The sequence below is a fragment of the Haemorhous mexicanus genome, chromosome 36 (genome assembly GCF_027477595.1).
Source record: "Haemorhous mexicanus isolate bHaeMex1 chromosome 36, bHaeMex1.pri, whole genome shotgun sequence".
NCBI classification, from domain to species: domain Eukaryota; kingdom Metazoa; phylum Chordata; class Aves; order Passeriformes; family Fringillidae; genus Haemorhous; species Haemorhous mexicanus.
The window spans coordinates 1,055,190-1,067,475 of NC_082376.1; the positions used below are offsets into that span (position 1 = coordinate 1,055,190).

Here is a 12,286-nt window from a genome sequence, read left to right on the forward strand (position 1 = left end):
GACACAGGGAGGGACACGGGGGGGGCACAGGGAGGGGACAACGGGGGGGACACAGGGGGGACACAGGGGGGAAGCAGGGAGGGGACACCGGGGGACACCGGGAGGACACCGGGGGGCACAGAGAGGGGACAAAGGGAGGGGAGCACGGGGACACCGGTGGGGACAACGGGGACACCGGTGGGGACACAGGGGGGGACACCGGTGGGGACACAGGGGGGGACGGGGGGGACACCGGGGAGACACAGGGAGGGGACAACGGGGGGGACACAGGGAGGGGACAACGGGGGGACACCGGGGAGGCACAGGGGGGACACCGGGGGGACACGGGGGGGACACAGGGGGGGACACGGGGGGGGACACCGGGGGTCAGCGGCGTCAAACCCCCCCGGAGCCCCCGGTTTAACCGGTCCCAGCTCCCCCCGCCCGCTTTAACCGGGGTGTGTCCCCCCCCCCTCCCAACTTCTCTCCCCCATCCCCCGCTGGCCGCGCGTGCCACCGGTCCCCCGGGAGCGGCACCGGCTCCGGGACACGGGAGGGGACCTTGGCGCTCGGCCGCGGCCGCTTCCCGGCGGGAGGAGCGGGGCGGGAGCTGCCGGGAAGGGCCGGAGGCCGCGTCCGGTCAAAGCGCCGCTCGGTCCCCGCGGGATCGCCGCGTCCTGCCCGGGGCCGCCGCCGGGCACAGCGTCCTGTCACCCCCGGGTGTGTCACCACCCCCCCAGCCGTGTCACCCCCCCGGGTGTGTCACCACCCCCCCCAGGTGTCACCCCCGGGTGTGTCACCACCCCCCCCAGGTGTCACCCCCCGGGTGTGTCACCACCCCCCCCAGGTGTCACCCCCCGGGTGTGTCACCCCCGCGGTGTCACTCCTGGTCGTGTCACCCCCCCCAGCCGTGTCACCCCGGTGCCATCCCCTGTGCTGTCCCGCGGTGCCACCCCCACAGGGTTCCCACAGTGTCACCCCCCTGCCACCCCCGTGGTGTCCCATGTTGTCACCCCCAGTTCTGCCACCCCCGTGGTGTCACCCCCAGCCGTGTCACCCCGGTGCCACCTCCGCAGTGTTCCCACAGTGTCACCCCCAGTTGTGCCACCCCCACGGTGTCACCCCCGGCCGTGTCACCACGGTGCCACCCCCGCAGGGTTCCCGCGATGCCATCCCTGCTTGTGCCACCCCCGCAGGGTTCCCACAGTGTCACCCGTGGCCATGTCACCCCGGTGCCACCCCCGCGGTGTCACCCCCACAATGCCACCCCAGTGCCACCACCGGTGTCCCCGCACCCACCGGACGTCGGGGAAGTCCCGGGCCAGGGCTCCGACCTCCATCTGCAGCGCGGCCGTGTCACCCCGCTGCCACCCCCGGCTGTCCCGCGGTGTCACCCCCAGTTGTGCCACCCCCACAGTGTCACCGCAGTGCCACCGCGGTGTCCCCTCACCCACCGGACGTCGGGGAAGTCCCGGGCCAGGGCTCCGACCTCCATCTGCAGCGCGGCCGTGTCACCCCGGTGCCACCCCCGTGGTGTCCCGCGGTGTCACCCCCAGTTGTGCCACCCCCACAGTGTCACCCCAGTGCCACCCCAGTGCCACCGCGGTGTCCCCTCACCCACCGGACGTCGGGGAAGTCCCGGGCCAGGGCTCCGACCTCCATCTGCAGCGCGGCCGTGTCACCCCGCTGCCACCCCCGGCTGTCCCGCGGTGTCACCCCCGGTTGTGCCACCCCCACAGTGTCACCGCAGTGCCACCCCAGTGCCACCGCGGTGTCCCCGCACCCACCGGATGTCCGGGAAGTCCCGGGCCAGGGCTCCGACCTCCATCTGCAGCGCGGCCGTGTCCTCCAGCACCAGCAGCTCCCGCAGCCGCGGCACCACCGAGTCCAGCCAGGGCGAGGCCGAGTCCTGCGGGGACAGCGCCACACGGGGACCCTGGGGACACTGGGGACACTGGGGACACTGGGGACACCTCGGGGACACCTCGGGGACCGGGGGGGCCGCCGCCGCCAGGGGTGGCAGCCAGCACCCAGCGATGTCCCGTGGGGTGTCACCCAACCCAACAGCGTCCCATGGGGGTGTCACCTGATGTGGCACCCAGCGATGTCCCCCGGATGTCACCGCCGCGTGTCACCCATCCCACCCCACCAATGTCCCACGGGTGTCACCCAGCCCACCCCAGCGCTGTCCCCTGGATGTCACCCATGGCTGTCACCCATCCCAACACCCACCAATGTCCCAGAGGTGTCACCCACGGGTGTCACCCACCCCAGCCCAGCGGTGTCCCCCAGTGTCACCCACAAGTGCCATCCATTCCAACGCCCACAGGTGTCACCCCCAGGTGCCACCCAGCCCCACCCCAGCCCCAGGGGGTCCCGGGGGTCTCACCAGGCGCGAGAAGAGCTCTGCCCAGTGTCACCCACGGGTGCTACCCACCCCACCCAGCCCCTGCCAGCCCCGGGGGGTCCCGGGGGTCTCACCAGGCATGAGAAGAGCTCTGCCCAGTGCCACCCACGGGTGCCGCCCACCCCAACACCCACAGGTGCCACCCACGGGTGTCACCCATCCCAACACCCACTGATGTCCCACAGGTGTCACCCCCAGGTGCCACCCAGCCCCTGCCAGCCCCGGGGGGTCCCGGGGGTCTCAGCAGGTGCGAGAAGAGCTCCCGGAGCTGCTGGGCCTCATCACCCAGTGTCACCCACAGGTGTCCCCCACCCCAACACCCACAGGTGCCACCCACGGGTGCCACCCACCCCACCCAGCCCCACCCCAGCCCCGCGGGGTCCCGGGGGTCCCGGGGGGTCCCGGGGGGTCCCGGGGGTCTCACCAGGCGCGAGAAGAGCTCTGCCCAGTGCCACCCACGGGTGCCACCCACCCCAACACCCACAGGTGCCACCCCCAGGTGTCACCCATCCCAACACCCACCGATGTCCCACAGGTGTCACCCCCAGGTGCCACCCAGCCCCACCCCAGCCCCGGGGGTCCCGGGGGTCTCACCAGGCGCGAGAAGAGCTCTGCCCAGTGTCACCCACGGGCGTCCCCCATCCCAACACCCACAGGTGCCACCCACGGGTGCCACCTACCCCACCCACCCCCTGCCAGCCCCGCGGGGTCCCGGGGGTCCCGGGGGGTCCCGGGGGGTCCCGGGGGTCTCACCAGGCGCGAGAAGAGCTCGCGGAGCTGCCGGGCCTCGTCGCCCAGTGTCACCCACGGGTGTCCCCCACCCCAACACCCACAGGTGCCACCCACGGGTGTCACCCACCCCACCCAGCCCAGCCCAGCCCCGCGGGGTCCCGGGGGTCCCGGGGGATCCCGGGGGGTCCCGGGGGTCTCACCAGGCGCGAGAAGAGCTCTCGGAGCTGCCGGGCCTCGTCACCCAGCGTCACCCACAGGTGTCCCCCACCCCAACACCCACAGGTGCCACCCACGGGTGCCACCCACCCCACCCAGCCCAGCCCAGCCCCGGGGGGTCCCGGGGGGTCCCGGGGGTCTCACCAGGCGCGAGAAGAGCTCCCGGAGCTGCCGGGCCTCGTCCCCCAGTGTCACCCACAGGTGTCCCCCACCCCAACACCCACGGGTGCCACCCACAGGTGCCACCCACCCCACCCACCCCCTGCCAGCCCCGCGGGGTCCCGGGGGTCTCGGGGGGTCCCGGGGGGTCCCGGGGGTCTCACCAGGCGCGAGAAGAGCTCCCGGAGCTGCCGGGCCTCGTCACCCAGTGTCACCCACGGGTGTCCCCCAGCCCAACACCCACAGGTGCCACCCACGGGTGCCACCCATCCCAACACCCACCAATGTCCCACAGGTGTCACCCCCAGGTGCCACCCAGCCCCTGCCAGCCCCGGGGGTCTCACCAGGCATGAGAAGAGCTCTGCCCAGTGTCACCCACGGGTGCTACCCATCCCAACACCCACAGGTGTCACCCACGGGTGTCACCCACCCCACCCACCCCCTGCCAGCCCAGGGGGTCCCGGGGGGTCCCGGGGGGTCCCGGGGGTCTCACCAGGCGCGAGAAGAGCTCGCGGAGCTGCCGGGCCTCGTCGCCCAGCCGTGCGGCCACGCGGGCGCGCGCCTTGGCCGAGGCGCACACCAGGCGCCCCTGCAGCAGCGGCCGCACGTACTCCAGGAGCACGCGGCGGTGCAGCTCGCTGACCAGCACCTGCCGGGGGCGGGGCACCGCGTCACCTGGGCACACCTGGTGATGGCACTATGGCCACCGTGTCACCTGGGCACACCTGGTGTGGGCACTGTGCTCACAGTGTCATCTGGGGCACACCTGGTGTGGGCACTGCTGTGCTCGTGGTGTCACCTGGGGCACACCTGGAGTGGGCACTGTGCTCACAGTGTCATCTGGGGCACACCTGGTGTGGGCACTGTGCCCGCAGTGTCACCTGGGGCACACCTGGTGTGGGCACTGTGCTCACGGTGTCACCTGGGGCACACCTGGTGTGGGCACTGTGCTCACAGTGTCACCTGGGGCACACCTGGTGTGGGCACTGTGCTCGCGGTGTCACCTGGGCACACCTGGTGTGGGCACTGTGGCCACCGTGTCACCTGGAGCCACACCTGGTGTGGGCATTGTGCTCACAGTGTCACCTGGGGCACACCTGGTGTGGGCACTGTGCCCATGGTGTCACCTAGGGCACACCTGGTGTGGGCACTGTGGCCACCGTGTCACCTGGGGCACACCTGGTGTGGGCACTGTGCCCACGGTGTCACCTGGGGCACACCTGGTGTGGGCATTGTGCCCGCGGTGTCACCTGGGGCACACCTGGTGTGGCCACCACCTCCATGGTGTCACCTGAGCAGCACGCAGTGTGTCCCCCAGGTGTCACCCAACCCAACTCCCCACTGATGTCCTAGTGTACCCCAGGTGTCACCCCCCTCCGATGTCCCAATGTCCCACAGTTGTCCCAGCTGCCCCCCAGGTGCCCCCCAGGTGTCCCAGGTGTCCCCCAGGTGTCCCCAGCTGTCCCCAGCTGCCCCCCAGCTGTCCCCAGGTTCCCCCCAGCTGCTCCCCAGCTGTCCCCAGGTGTCCCAGCTGCCCCCCAGGTGTCCCCATGTGTCCCAGGTGTCCCCAGGTGCCACACCTGGTGCGGCTCGGGGTGCAGCGGCCGCAGGGTCTGCGCGAAGCCGGTGACGAGCATCACGATGGCGTCGAAGGCGTCCGAGCTGGCCAGCCACTTGCGCTTCATCAGCTTGGCAAAGTGGGGCTGGGGACAGCGACAGGGGCACGTCACTGCCACCCACACCTGGTGGCACCTGGGGGGCACCTGGCGGTGGCACCGGCCACGGTGGGCGCGGTGTCCCGTGGGTGTCACCAAGCCAAGGCAAGCCAGCACCCAGTGACGGCCACCATGTCCCACAGTTGTCACCAACCCAGCGATGGCCACCACGTCCCAGAGATGTCACCCAACCCAGTGATGGCCACCGTGTCCCACAGTTGTCACCAAGCCAACACCCACCACGTCCCACGATTGTCACCAAGGCAGTGATGGCCACCACGTCCCACAGTTGTCACCAACCCAGCGATGGCCACCATGTCCTGATGGCCACCACATCCCACGACTGTCCCCCAATGACGGCCACCACGTCCCAGAGATGTCACCCACCTCCCCCACCTGTCCCCTGTCCCCCGCTGTCCCCCGGTGTCACCTTAAGCTCCTCCAGGAGCCGCCGGGTCAGCAGGTGGCCGCAGGTGCGGGTGACACGCTCCAGCGTGGCGGGAACCACATCCCACAATTGTCACCCACCTCCCCCACCTGTCCCCTGTCCCCCGCTGTCCCCAGGTGTCACCTTGAGCTCCTCCAGGAGCCGCCGGGTCAGCAGGTGGCCGCAGGTGCGGGTGACGCGCTCCAGCGCGGCGGGAGCCACGTCCCACAATTGTCCCTCAATGGCGGCCACCACGTCCCAGAGATGTCACCCAACTCCCCCACCTGTCCCCTGTCCCCTGCTGTCCCCAGGTGTCACCTTGAGCTCCTCCAGGAGCCGCCGGGTCAGCAGGTGGCCGCAGGTGCGGGTGACACGCTCCAGCGCGGTGGGAGCCACGTCCCACAATTGTCCCCCAGTGGCGGCCACCACGTCCCAGAGATGTCACCCACCCAACACCCAGCACTGCCCTGCTGTCCCCCCGCTGTCCCCAGGTGTCACCTTGAGCTCCTCCAGGAGCCGCTGTGTCAGCAGGTGGCCGCAGGTGCGGGTGACACGCTCCAGCGTGGCGGGAGCCACGTCCCACAATTGTCACCCAGCGATGGCCACCACGTCCCAGAGATGTCACCCACCTCCCCCCACCTGTCCCCTGTCCCCCAGGTGTCACCTTGAGCTCCTCCAGGAGCCGCCGGGTCAGCAGGTGGCCGCAGGTGCGGGTGACACGCTCCAGCGCGGCGGGAGCCACGTCCCACAATTGTCACCCAGCGATGGCCACCACGTCCCAGAGATGTCACCCACCCAACCCCCAACTCCCCCACCGGTCCCCCGCTGTCCCCCGGTGTCACCTTGAGCTCCTCCAGGAGCCGCCGGGTCAGCAGGTGGCCGCAGGTGCGGGTGACACGCTCCAGCGCGGCGCTGGCCTGCCGCCGCGGGCCCTCGCTCTCGGGGTGCCCCGACTGCGCCAGCCGCTCCGCCAGGGCCCTGCGGGGGTCACCGCGGTGTCACCTCCCCTCGGGGACACCTGGGCACGCCCCCGGGGGGCGGTGGCCTCACCTGAGCGGGGGGCAGCAGTTGGCCAGGGCGATGGCGCGGCCGGCGGCGCCCTCGGGCGGGGGGAGGTCGCCGGGGGCGTCCAGGAAGCGCTCGACCTTCCGCTGGAAGCTGGGGACAGCGGGGACAGCGGTGGCACTGTCACCCACCGGGTGGTGGCACCGCTCGGGGGGACGCTGGGGGGTGTGGCTCTCCGGCCACCCGGCGTGTCCCGGTGTCCCCAAGGTGTCCCCGCAGCTCTGGTGTCGTTCTGGGTCAGGGTCTGGGGTCGCCGTGTCACCCGGGGTGTCCCCAGGGTGTCCCCAGGGTGTCCCCAGGGTGTCCCCAGGGTGTCCCTAGAGTGTCCCCATATCCCCAGGGTGTCCCCAGGGTGTCCCCAGAGTGTCCCCAAGCTGTCCCCAGCCTGTCCAAGGGTGTCCCCATGGTGTCCCCATGTCCCCCAGGGTGTCCCCATGTCCCCAGAGTGTCCCCCAGGGTGTCCCCAGAGTGTCCCCATGGTGTCCCCAGGGTGTCCCCAGAGTGTCCCCATATCCACACGATGTCCCCAGGGTGTCCCCATGTCCCCCAGGGTGTCCCCACGTCCCCCAGGGTGTCCCTATGTCCCCAGGGTGCCCCCCAGGGTGTCCCCAGGGTGTCCCCACGTCCCCCAGGGTGTCCCCATGCCCCCAGGGTGTCCCCCAGAGTGTCCCCAGGGTGTCCCCAGGGTGTCCCCAGGTGTCCCACCTGTGCAGGAAGGCCACCAGCACGCCCAGCAGGCAGTGCGCCATCTCCCGGCCGAACTCGGGGGTCACCTGGGGGGCTCGGTCCAGGTGTGCCCGCAGCAGCTGTGGGGACAAGGCCACCGCGGGTTTGGGGACAAGGCCACCGTGTCCCCTGGCCCATGGGGACAGGGCCACCACAGGTGTGGGGACAAGGCCATGGTGTCCCCTGGGCCATGGGGACAAGGCCACCACAGCTGTGGGGACAAGGCCATGGTGTCCCCTGAGCCGTGGGGACAAGGCCACCACAGGTGTGGGGACAAGGCCACCACGGGTGTGGGGACAAGGCCACCGTGTCCCCTGGGCCATGGGGACAAGGCCACCACAGCTGTGGGGGACAGGGCCACCACAGGTGTGGGGACATGGCCATGGTGTCCCCTGGGCCATGGGGACAGGGCCACCACAGGTGTGGGGACAAGGCCACCACGGGTGTGGGGACAAGGCCACCGTGTCCCCTGGGCCATGGGGACAGGGCCACCACAGGTGTGGGGACATGGCCATGGTGTCCCCTGAGCCGTGGGGACAAAGCCACCACAGCTGTGGGGACAGGGCCACCGTGTCCCCTGGGCCGTGGGGACAAGGCCACCGCGGGTTTGGGGACAAGGCCACTGCCACAGCGTCCCCTGAGCCACGGCTGGCCCCTGGTGGGGGTCACTGCAGTGTCCCCAGAGGCCAGGGCAGGGGACAGGGACAAGCCGGGCTGGTGGCACGGCCGTACCCCGGTGACACGCGTGGCCAGCCCCTCCTCCATGTCCTGGCTGGTGACATCCTCGGGCCACCTGTCCTCGCTGAGCTGCAGCTCCTGCGCCACGGCCACCTCCACCTTGGCCTGGGAGGGGACACCAGGGGACATCGGGGGTGGGGACACCAGGAGAGGGGACACCAGGGGACAGAGTCCCCTGCCACCCCCTGCCCTGGCACCGTCCTGATGCAACTCCTGGTGCCACCATAGTGTCCCCCTTGTCCCCGATGTCCCCAGTGTTCCCACTGTCCCCAATGTCCCTAGTGTCCCCAAATGCCCCCAAGCCCCCCAGTGTCCCCGGTGTCCCCAATGTCCCCAATGTCCCCAACGCCCCCAGTGTCCCCGATGTCCCCAAATCCCCCCAATGTCCCCAACGTCCCCAATGTCCCCAACGCCCCCAGTGTCCCCAATGTCCCCAATGTCCCCAATGTCCCCAGAGTCCCCGATGTCCCCAATGTCCCCAGTGTCCCCGATGTCCCCAAATCCCCCCAATGTCCCCAACGTCCCCAATGTCCCCAACGCCCCCAGTGTCCCCAATGTCCCCAATGTCCCCAATGTCCCCAACGCCCCCAGTGTCCCCGATGTCCCCAAATCCCCCCAATGTCCCCAAATCCCCCAAATCCCCCCAATGTCCCCAATGTCCCCAATGTCCCCAACATCCCCAAATCCCCCCAATGTCCCCAGTGTCCCCAATGTCCCCAGAGTCCCCGATGTCCCCAATGTCCCCACTGTCCCCGATGTCCCCAGTGCCCCCGATGTCCCCAGAGTCCCCGATGTCCCCAATGTCCCCAATGTCCCCAAATCCCCCCAATGTCCCCAGTGTCCCCACTGTCCCCAGTGTCCCCAATGTCCCCAAATCCCCCCAATCCCCCCAATGTCCCCAGAGTCCCCAATGTCCCCAATGTCCCCAATGTCCCCAGTGTCCCCAATGTCCCCAGAGTCCCCGCTGTCCCCCATGTCCCACCTTGACGGCGGCGATGCAGGTGCTCTCCAGGTGCCGCTGGGTCTCGGGGGGCAGGAGGGGCCCCAGTTCCTGCGCCCGCAGCAGCGCCCCCACCTCGGGGTGCCCCAAAACCTCCCTGGGGGGGGACAGCACCTGTGGGCACCTGTGGGCACCTGGGGACACCTGTGGGCACCTGGGGACACCCCGGGGACACCCTGGGGACACCCCGGGGACACCCTGACACCACCTGGGCTGGGTGGGGCAGATTTTGAGGGGGGTCCCAGGGGTATCACGGGGTTCGGGGGGGGCTCCCCTGGGTGTCCCAGGTGTGTCCTGGGGGTGGCACCCTCTGTGCCAAGGCGGGTGGGGCAGGTTTGGGGGCTCCCCAGGTGTCTCACCTGAGCTAGGCGGGGCCGTGGGACAGATTTGGGGTTCCCAAGGTGTCTCACCTGGGGTGGGCATGGCCGTGGGGCAGATTTTGGGGTTCCCAAGGTGTCTCACCTGGGGTGGGCGTGACCTTGGGGCATATTTGGGGTTCCCCAGGTGTTTTACCTGGACTAGGCGTGGCTGTGGGGCAGATTTTGGGGTTCCCTAGGTGTTTTACCTGGGCTAGGCATTGCCATGGGGCAGATTTGGGGTTCCCAAGGTGTCTCACCTGGGGTGGGCGTGACCTTGAGGCACATTTGGGGTTCCCCAGGTGTCTCACCTGAGCTAGGCATTGCTATGGGGTACATTTGGGATTCCCCATGTGTTTCACCTGAGCTAGGCATTGCCATGGGGCACGTTTGGGGATTCCCAGGTGTTTCACCTGGGGTGGGCGTGACCTTGGGGCACATTTGGGATTCCCCAGGTGTTTCACCTGGGGTGGGCGTGGCCGGGAGGGGCACATTTGGGGATTCCCAGGTGTCTCACCCGGGGTGGGCGTGGCCGGGGGGGCACGTGTGGCGCTGTCTCACCTGGGGTAGGCGTTGCTGTGCCAGTCCAGCAGCAGGTACAGCTCGGGCACGTCCAGGGGTCTCTGCGCCAGCGCGCTCACCTGCTGCGCCAGCGCCCGGTGGTAGCCCCGGGCGTAAACCCCGAGCGCCCCGTACTCGGGGGGGTAGGCGGGCGCCACGTGGCTCCTGACGACCCCCAGGTCGCCCACCACCCTGGCCGCCAGCGCCGCCAGCCGCGCCCCCAGCCCACCTGCCGGGGCTACCTGCGCCAACCTCTCGCTGGCCGCCCTGGCCACCGCTTGGTGCCAGCGCCGCCGCAGCCCCCGCGGCCGCCCCGGGCGCGTCCCGGGCGGGCTCCGCGCGTCCGCCGCCTCCTCCTGCTCCAGCACGGCCACCACGGCCCGCAGCGGGGCCACCGCTCGCCCCGCGGCCACCGACTCGGCCACCACGGCCCAGAGCTGCGACAGCAGCGCCCGGTAGAGCAGGGCCACGTCGCGGGCTCGGCGGCCGCCGGCGGGGACCGGGGATGGCGGAGGGGTGGCGGAGGAGGAGGAGGAGGAGGAGGGGGACGCGGGGAGGGGACAGGGCGAGGGAGGGCGCGACGGCGACAGGGAGCACTCGGCCTCCAGGGCGATGATCTGAGCGTCCGCGGCCACCAGGTCCCGGCGCTGGATCAGCTCCAGGATCTCCAGCACTGCGGGGACACGGCGGTGGCACCTGGCGCGGTGGCACCTGGCCCCGCGTGTGGCACCTGGCCTCGCGTGTGGCACCTGGCCCCAGCCCGCGCCTCTGTCCCGTGTCCCGGAGTCGCCCTCGCCGCGTCCCTGTGGCCACAGGTCGCCATCCCCGTGTCCCCTGTCCCCATGGCCCCATCTCCGTGTCCCCGTGTCCCCTGTCCCGTGTCCCATCTCCCTGTCCCCTGTCCCCTGTCCCCATCTCCCGAAGTCCCCACGCCCTTTTCCCCGTGTCCCTTGTCACCATCGTCGTGTCCTTGTGGCCTCTGTCACCGTCCCCAAGCCCCCCCGTCCCTCTGGTGTCCCTCTCAGTGTCCCCACCCCCCCTGTCCCCCTGGTGTCCCCAAATCCCCCTGTCCCCCCCGTCCCTCCGTCGCCCCCCTTTCCCTAGATGTCCCCAAGTCCCCCTGTCCCTCTGTTGTCCCCAACCCCCCCGGTGTCCCCAACCCCCCCTGCTGTCCCCAACCCCCCCTGTTGTCCCCAACCCCCTCTGTCCCTCTGTTGTCCCCAAGCCCCTCCGTCCCCCCAAACCCCCCTGTTGTCCCCAAGCTCCCCTGTCCCTCCATGTCCCCAACCCCCCCGGTGTCCCTAACCCCCCTGTCCCCCCACGCCCCCCCGTGTCCCCCGTGTCCCCCCCCGTCCCCACTCACCGGACAGCGGCTCCCTGTCCCTGTCCCCGTCCCTGTCGCCGCCCTTGTCCCTCCCGCCGCTCTCCCGCCGCGCTCCCGCTCCGTCCGCGCCGTCCCCCGCCTGTCCCTCCACCGGCGACACCTTCTCTGTCCCCCGCTGTCCCCAGGTCCCCAAGGCCAGCCGCAGCAGCGACCCCCGCTTGCCGCCCCCCGCCTCCTCCGGGGGTCTCCGCGCCACCCCCGAGTCCTCGGAGCGGCGGCGCCCGCGGGGCCCGGGGGCGTCGCGGGGGCGGCGGCCGCGGCCGAAGGGACCCCCGAGGTGTCCCAGGTGTCCCCCCAGGTGTCCCAGGTGTCCCCCCAGCTGTCCCCCCAGCCCCACCAGCCCGCCCAGGGTGGCGCGGCGCCGCCGGCGACCCTCGGGGTTGGTGGCGAAAGGGTCCCCGTCCTCCCGAGCCCCCTCCGGGGGTCTCCGCAGCAGCGGCATCGCCGGGGGGGCACCGGGGGCACCGGAGGGGACACCGGGGGCCAGGGGACACGGAGGGGACGCGGAGGGGGACGCGGCAGGCGGGCGGACGGAGCCCCCCGGGAGCGGCGCGGGGGCTCCGGGGGGCACCGGGGGCGGCGGCGGTGGTGACACCGAGGGTGGCTGTGCTGACACCGGTGGCTCCGGTGGCTCTGGTGGCTTTAGCGGCGGTGCTGCGGTGACACCGAGGGTGGCTGTGCTGACACTGGTGGCTCCGGTGACTTTAGCGGCGGTGCTGCGGTGACACCGAGGGTGGCTGTGCTGACACTGGTGGCTCCGGTGACTTTAGCGGCGGTGGCGGCTGTGACGCCGGCGGTGGCTGTGGTGACACCGGTGGCTC

At 71.1% G+C, this 12,286-nt stretch overlaps 1 protein-coding gene across 3 annotated transcripts in view; it reads right to left on the bottom strand.

Moving 5' to 3' along the window:
- The window catches only part of EXOC3L2 (exocyst complex component 3 like 2), a 13,556-nt gene extending 1,512 nt beyond the window's left edge, over positions 1-12,044 (bottom strand). The window contains exons 1-11 of one of the 3 annotated variants that reach the window (XM_059872552.1): positions 11,445-12,044; positions 10,082-10,754; positions 9,147-9,261; positions 8,159-8,269; positions 7,406-7,506; positions 6,686-6,793; positions 6,478-6,613; positions 5,074-5,196; positions 3,987-4,142; positions 1,802-1,888; positions 1,279-1,313 (exon numbers count right to left, since the gene is read on the bottom strand). In XM_059872552.1, the coding sequence (XP_059728535.1) occupies positions 1,279-1,313; positions 1,802-1,888; positions 3,987-4,142; positions 5,074-5,196; positions 6,478-6,613; positions 6,686-6,793; positions 7,406-7,506; positions 8,159-8,269; positions 9,147-9,261; positions 10,082-10,754; positions 11,445-11,907 (2,108 nt within the window). In that variant the 5' untranslated portion in view covers positions 11,908-12,044. Of the gene's footprint in view, positions 1-1,278; positions 1,314-1,433; positions 1,469-1,766; positions 1,889-3,986; positions 4,143-5,073; positions 5,197-6,477; positions 6,614-6,685; positions 6,794-7,405; positions 7,507-8,158; positions 8,270-9,146; positions 9,262-10,081; positions 10,755-11,444 lie in introns of all 3 variants that reach the window. The other 2 variants (XM_059872553.1, XM_059872551.1) reach the window with 2 other exon arrangements.
- Positions 12,045-12,286: the final 242 nt, after the last annotated feature.